Source organism: Crocodylus siamensis, chromosome 2, assembly GCF_052110815.1.
Source record: "Crocodylus siamensis isolate JL-2025a chromosome 2, ASM5211081v1, whole genome shotgun sequence".
NCBI classification, from domain to species: Eukaryota; Metazoa; Chordata; order Crocodylia; family Crocodylidae; genus Crocodylus; species Crocodylus siamensis.
In genome coordinates, this window is record NC_143396.1 from 286821531 (window position 1) to 286829028 (window position 7498).

Below are 7498 nucleotides of genomic sequence, written 5' to 3' on the forward strand. Positions count from 1 at the left end.
CCAGGAGAGTTTTAAAGAGTCTCAATCAGTAGTGCATATTCCTGCATCCTCCCCAGTGTAATCTTTGTGCTCTGGGTAAGGAAAGCATTCCCCCCCCCACCACCACCTTTCCTGTCCTTGCCCCCCCCTTCCACCCCGCTTGATTCTTCTGTTTTTCAGATTCTACCCCTAAATACTTTCACTGTACAAATAGGAAATCATGGATTATGAGCTACTCCTATATATCTTTGTAACTTTTCAACTGAGTGCTTACCAGAGGACTTGGAGTGTTTAATCTGTACCTTGGTGACGATGTTAAATGAAGCAAAACGTTAAAAGTGAACAAAAGAAGAATTTTCAGAACACTTCTAGCTCACTTTTGCCACCATGTTATGGAGTTCTCCATGATGGGAATACGCTTAAAATAAAGCAAAAAACAAAAACCTTTCACTTTTTTTTAAGATGAGTCTCTTTTGGAGGAGGAGAAAACTGGACATGTGTTTGGGAAGCTTTTACTCCTTCATTTAAAAAAAAAAAAAAAGACCGTTTTTAGATTTAAAGTTATATTTTAAGAAGTATGGTCAATTAAAAATGTATATTTTAAGCTAGTTTGAAAAAAAACCCAAAATGCAGGGCTTTCAGTAATGCAGAAAAGTTTACTACTTTTCTTCTGCCCCCACCACACCCCACATATTATACATTCCCCTTGAAGCACATCATTGGTAATCCACCAGTAAAAATGGTAGGCAAAGATGTAATTTTCCACAAAACCCCAAGAGCTTTTTAGGTTTAGAGTGGTCATACAGCGCTGCATAAACTAATGCCAACCTTAGAGCATAGGAGCAAACTTGTAACAAACTTGAGTTCCCTATCTTCAGAATCTTTTTAGCCATTATTTCTAAGGGATTGCATTTAAGAAATGTGCATCCTGGTTTTAAAACAATACTGATCACTTTGTTTTGTTTGGTTTAGACGGAGTGTGATTGAAGCTGTTTATAACAGACTGAACCCCTATAGGAATGATGATACTGTAAGTATTTCTTTTGCCATCCCTTTCCCTTAAACATACCCATTTAGCTGTTTGTGTGCAACTTCGTGGAGCTCCCCTGATAATGGAGAGAGTGTTTTTTCCATAAGCAACACCATTGTTTTGTAGAAGTGCCCTTTTTCCTGCATTTTGCCTTCATCTTAAACCACAAAACCTCCATGCAGTATTTGTTGTTAGGCTTTGCATTCAAGATCCAGAAGTCTGTTGTCTGGTTGTGGTACCTGGTTTCCCAGTGTGTGGGAAACGATACAATCTCAGATGCCTTCGTGATTTGAGAAATTGTAGCATTACGGTACCACAAAACAGTGGCAAGTTCTACCTCTAAAATATTTCTAATTGCTTTGGGAAGTCGTAATTTGTCTAGATAAATGAAAAAGAACTCTTATTGCAACTTTCTGTTGATCACATGTTTGCGAGTTTATAATAGTTGGTTTGCTCACACTTACCTTTCAGTTAACATAATGTTCCCAATAGTTGGATTATCCTATGCTAAGACTTACATAATTTATTCTTTTTCACACCAGGAAAAATAAAAGCAATTTAAAAATTAGCATTAACTCCATTGACAACATAATTGCTTTGTAAGGGCTATTAGTGTACAAGATTTTGCAGCTACTGTAATGGACCAGGTTAATTAACAATTACAGAAATGAAATGGACTCTAAATGTTTTGGCATAACAAGTTGCCTGCTTGCTTGGAAAGTTTTGTTACCTTTTCTTATCAAGCAACTTTCATTAATGCCCTCTTTTGTTTTTAAGTGACATACCTATAGCTGAAAGAGAATTGTCTTTTATATTCTGAATATAAAAACTGTGCACGGTAGTGTGTCATTGCTCTACAAATGTTTAGCATGCAAATTGCTACAATTTAAGGACCATTGGTAGCTCTGTGTGGCAGTGTGCATAGTATATAATGGTAAGCAGATTTTTGCACTTCCTGTTTTACTTTTTATGCTCACAGTAAATCAGGCCACACCAGATTCTAGTTTCTCTCCTGTTCTGGATGCATCTGGTATTATATGGAAACTGCTATTTCATGTTTAACTTGCAAGTGAAACGGTTATTCCAGTATGCTTCCCTCGTGATCATTCTTCCCTTTTGGCTCCTGCAAATAAACAAACAAAAAACAAAGGAAAAATAGTTTCTATTTTAAAAGATAGGGCTGAACTGGTTTGAAATGAACTTTATTGCTTGGGTATACTTATGCTGTTGCTATTTAAACATGGCGATTTATGTCTACATTGCAGTTGAGAAGTGGGACTTGAAATGGGTGTAAACTAAACTAGTTTTTATCCTAGCCAAGTCAGGTAACAGTTAAGCTGCCCAACAGTGTTTTAAAGATGTTTCAAGGTATCTTAAGTCTTTGTAAACAACTAATGTTTTATATTTCACAGCAGGCTTTAAAATGACACATAAAGCTTTTAAAGTAGTAAATATTTCTAATTTATACTTTTGTATAAAATACTTGTAAAATATTATTCCCAGTAAGAAGCTCTTCATGAAAAGGAAAAAAAACAACCCCAGAATCCTAAAATTATCCAATTTTTTTTTTTTTACCCTTTTCAGTCTGGATTATCCAGAAACTGCTGTAATTTTGGGCGCTCCAGACTTTAAAGGGTTCCTTCTTTTTTCTTTAAGGACTCTGCATCAACTGATGATATGTGGTAAAACTGCCCATCTAGCTGTGGAGTTAACGTTCATCCTTCAAATGAAAGTGCGGCCCAACCTCAGTGACCCTTCTTAACGTCCACCCTCAACCTTATTTAATGAAGGGAATATGATGTGTTGGAGAGTGACTACACCAGAAAACTACAGCAGTACGACATCTAGCCCAGGAACTGATGATTTTTGTATAACAGACTTCTGTAACGTGATCTCAAACCATAATTCATATTGTAAATCAGACTCCAGCAATTTATGTTGTATGATTTTGTTTTTGTAAAGTGCAATTGTCCTGTACAAAATGCTCATATTTAATTATGAACTGCTTTAATTCACTATCAAAGTTAGAAGAAACGTTTGGCTTGTTGTGTGACGCAACAAATATATAGCCCTTTAAAATCATGTTGTGGTTTTGGATTGCAAGGAGCAGCAGCCTAGCCAGGTAGATGCTCAAGAGGTGCACAAAACTGTAAGGATTACTTATTTATATAAAGCTGAGTGTTTGGACAGTTTATCCCAACTATCACGTGTGAATTGCTTGGCGGTGGAAAAATAACACAGTATACCGCTTGTTCATGTTTTCTGTTGCTGTTTATAGTGATCCCACTCCTGTTCTCATTTGAAATAAATTGGAGATTTGGCTTGACTTCAGTGGAACAGAAGATCATGCTCTGTAATAATAGAGTGGGTTCAGAGGCATACCAATTTTGGGGTTGGAAAGCCTTGATTCTTCACCTGCCTCTTACAAACTCTTACATGAAATTTGCTAATCAGTTGAGCACAGAGGAACAACTTTCTACATACCAGTAAGCATCTACAGCATTTTAACTATCCTGAGTGGCTGGGTTGGCTGCTGTTCCAAATAAAATAGTCTGAATTCCATTTTATCAATAAAGCTTGATTTAACAAACAAGAAATTTAACCATATACGTGTAATTCCTTTTTTCCTGCCTTTTACAATTTCAGTGCCATTGTAAATGCGGTTTTCACATGTGGGAAATATTTTAATAATTGTATCCCATTTTTAAAATGGGGAGAACTCTTGACTTCTGCCCAAGGCATAGACAGACACTAGAGGATGTAGCAGGTGTAATCTTAGCCTATATTTTTACATGTGTGTGTCTCTCTCTCTCTTTCAGGCTTTTTATTCACTGAGATGTGCATTGGCTTGAATTTGCCTACTGCTTAATGAAAATACTTTTGTCAGAGCCTGACAATCTTAACATTTTTATCGTGGGTTTTTTTTGTTTTGTTTTAATTGGCCCATTTATTTGGAATAAGAAAGTAGTGGTTAAACAGTATTTGTGATTTGAAACATAGCATGTTGACAATATTTAACTGTTGGTTATTAAAATTCTAATTTTTAAATTTTATAGGAGTAATAAACTAATTTGATTTAAGCGTAGCTTTGTCCCATTGAACATTCAAAAACGAGTTTTCAGATCAGTCATGTTTGCAAAACTACTGTTTTGTGCACCTTGTATTGTCTTTTTAGATTGAGGATATTGTATTTGTTATTAATATATAGTTTACTTTAATCATTCAGTAGGCAGATTCCCCAAAAGTAAAATAAATGAATAAGTAGATTGTAAAATTTTACTGCAACTAAAAAAAATGAAAACTTTGGTGTATAATTACTTTTTGATAGGAAAATGTAGTACGTTGCGTTTTACTATAACTTGTCTTCTCCCTAACTTTGAAATATACATATTTGTATATATAGCCTTAAAACTAATGCAGAGTTAGGGATCACTGAACAGTGAAAAAGTAACTTATAGTGTCTCAGAATTAAGTATAGTATATACCAGCATTTTTTTTCTTTTATCCCTTTTGTTTATGTGTGGTGCTTAAATGTTACTTCATTGTATTCAATTTGTAACCTGTTCAAGCATGAATGAAGAGAACATAAGCACTATTTGTATTTATAAATTTATAGCAATTTTGCTTAAAGAACCAATTCCTTACCTACCTACAAATAAATGCTTAAAATGTCTAATTTTGTTGTAGAGTGCAAAACTATAATAATGTCATAGCTTCGCAGGCACCTAATGAACATATGTATTTAATACTGCACAGTATACTAGTACAGGAAGCTAAACTTATTCTAGGACTAGACTAGGCAGATAAAGTTCTGTTCATTACTTTTCTACATAGACTAAAGTTTAGTTCTGGAAACTGCAAAACCTTGAACTGGACTGTGGAAACTTCGAGATATAAAACCTTTAAAAATTGCAGAATTGTGGTGGAAAGCCATATTTCAAACAATAATCACTTAAAATGTGTCAGTGACATACTGTATATTTAAAGCCTTTTCTTATGAGGCCCTTTCTAAAGAATATAAAGAACAATTCTGCTATTGCTACCAGTGCTGCAACTAGATTCGGAGGTAAAGGAGGAATGTTTTTTGCCATCCCTTCTTTTTCTGCCTTATGTTTAGCGCTTTAATCTGGTGAGAGCACTGAATCAATTATGTGCGCATAAACACTGCCATTTTAGGTACGGAGTAGAATTATGAAGTACATGAATTAAGTGCATAAAATATTCTAGCAAGGGACTAGCTGTACTTTTCACTAAGCAGCAAAAAGAAAAATTAAAAAGGCACTTTTGCACCTTTGTGCATTTCCTTTTTGCACCAGTTAAACTTTTTTTTTCTTTTAATGCTAAAAACATTAGCACCTCAGGGGCAAGATAGCAAAATTTTTGAAGTATTGTGTGCTATTTATTTCCCTCTGGAAGAAGATTTTGTGTGTGACGTAAATGCACTTGTTACGTTCAAATATGTATTTTGAGTATGCATTCAAATAGGATGGTCCCAACTTTCTCATTTTAAAAAAAAAAAAGGCAATGACATTTTGTAAGGTAACTTTGCTTCCCATGCTGTTCAAGTTTCTGTTGTTCCTTTACATTTGACAGCTTCACTGGTTTCAATTTCTGTGAATATTGTTGTAGCCAGATTAAATGTTTTCACTGATCATTTTGAGGGGGGATGTGACCTGTACTGCTTTTGTAGATGACACTGTTTTCAAATAATTGTATGCGACTCGGAATTCACTCAAGATAGGGTTTTTAAAAATGCATTAACTTAAAAAACCACTATCCAACTTGATTCAGTTGCATTTTTCAGTGGGCTCTGGTTTTGCAAGACTCTTGCACCCATTTAGAGACTTGCTGCATAGACATGTTGGGGCTTCCCATACACCATAGATTGCAAAACAGCGGGGTTTACAGTTGGCCTGCTCAATCAGTGGCACTAGAGAGGACTTGTCCCTTTGCCATCATGCGGTTTCTTTCTTCAGCAGAAATTAGAATCGGGGAAAAGAATTTCATCTGTATTGTCATGAAGAGATGTGGTAATCCCAGGACAGTGTGTTACTACAACAAGATGCCTGAAGAATATTAGCCAATAGTTAAATAACTACAGCATTCTCCTTGATGGTTATTTTTGTAATGCATGGTAGTTATTAACATCTTGTATTTATGGGTATTAACTGACTTGACTATCAAATGATCTACTGCATAGTTTCCAACTGAATTGGTTAAAAGCTGTAAGATTTGAGTCATTTTGCTCAGTCCAAGAACTTGAAAATTCGTAAGGTAATTGAAATAAACTGAAACATGGAACATAGTTTTTACTACAGCTGATCTTTTTTTTTTGAGGGTGGTGCTGTCTTAGGTAACTCGTGACACTTCCAACTGGCAGATGCTTCTTACTCAACATTAGTGTTCATCATTCAAAAAAAAAAAAAAAAAAAGGGACCGGTTCTTTCAGTAGAATCTTTTAAGGAAAGGTAACAGTCTTTGCTTGAAGATCCTCTTGTAGAATTGGCTATAAGGTTTTGCTTCAGTATTAAAACATTTTTAAAAAGAATTGAATCACAGAATTGAAATATCATTAGTTTTTTGGAGGTGTCCAGGGTGAAAACATCACAAATATATTAATTTCTGGTAGGACTGTGCAAACGAAGGTACAGTTTCCATTACAAAAGGCTAACAAGATGGTTGCCATCATTAAGAGACTCAAAAAAAAAAATGCCTATCATATTTTAATTTTGTTCCAAAGGTTCATGCAAATGCTTGTTGTTACCTTGAAAACTTTATGAGCTCAAATATGGTGACTTTGTTAGAGAAAGCTTGGTATGTTTGAATACTAGAAATTTGTGTAGAGTGTAAACTCGTTCAGAGCATGTTGTGTAACAGGCAGCTCATTATTTGAAAATTTTACTAACGTTCTTTTTGTTCATGATTCGTTTCATGGAGAAATGAACACCTGCAATAGTCCTGCCCCAATTATCACCTGCGCCCCCCATATTCTGAAACAAAAACCCTTGAAAATTGTAATGGTCCAGTTTTCTGCAAGGGTTAAACTTCCTTACAAGTCAAAATATGTTTCAATAACCCTTCTTATCTACTGTTTTCTAAAAATTCAACTTAAACCAGCATTGCATCTCCCTGTCGCTGGCTCAGATTAAGTTTTCTGCCTTCAGCAAGAGACGGGACTTTTTAAAAACAACTGATGCCTCTTGAAATATACTCAGACCCTATGAATGTTCAGGGTGCTGTGCTGAGCAAAATGAATGCCATTTCTGCCGTGAGCCACAAAGCTAACGTGAAAAGGGAAAGAAGCTGAGAAGTGCATATTAAGTATTTTGCTTAGCTGGGCAGGTTCTGGAAGTGCCGGCTCTGGGAATCCGATCCTTCAGCGTGCTCTGCATGAACGGTTCTCCACCTCCACGTGGAGTCGTCTTGAAGCCAGTGGGTCTCTGCACAGACGCAGGAAGCTGAAGCTTCTTGCAGGATTGCCTGCTTATA

The 7498-nt window shown here is 35.6% G+C and overlaps 1 protein-coding gene across 1 annotated transcript in view; it reads left to right on the forward strand.

The window, feature by feature from the left end:
• The window catches only part of PPM1A (protein phosphatase, Mg2+/Mn2+ dependent 1A), a 39319-nt gene extending 33005 nt beyond the window's left edge, over positions 1-6314 (forward strand). Inside the window, exons 5-6 of the mRNA XM_090034311.1 lie at positions 952-1009; positions 2666-6314. Coding sequence (XP_089890437.1) covers positions 952-1009; positions 2666-2695 — 88 coding nt within the window. The 3' untranslated portion in view covers positions 2696-6314. The remainder of the gene's footprint in view (positions 1-951; positions 1010-2665) is intronic.
• Positions 6315-7498: the final 1184 nt, after the last annotated feature.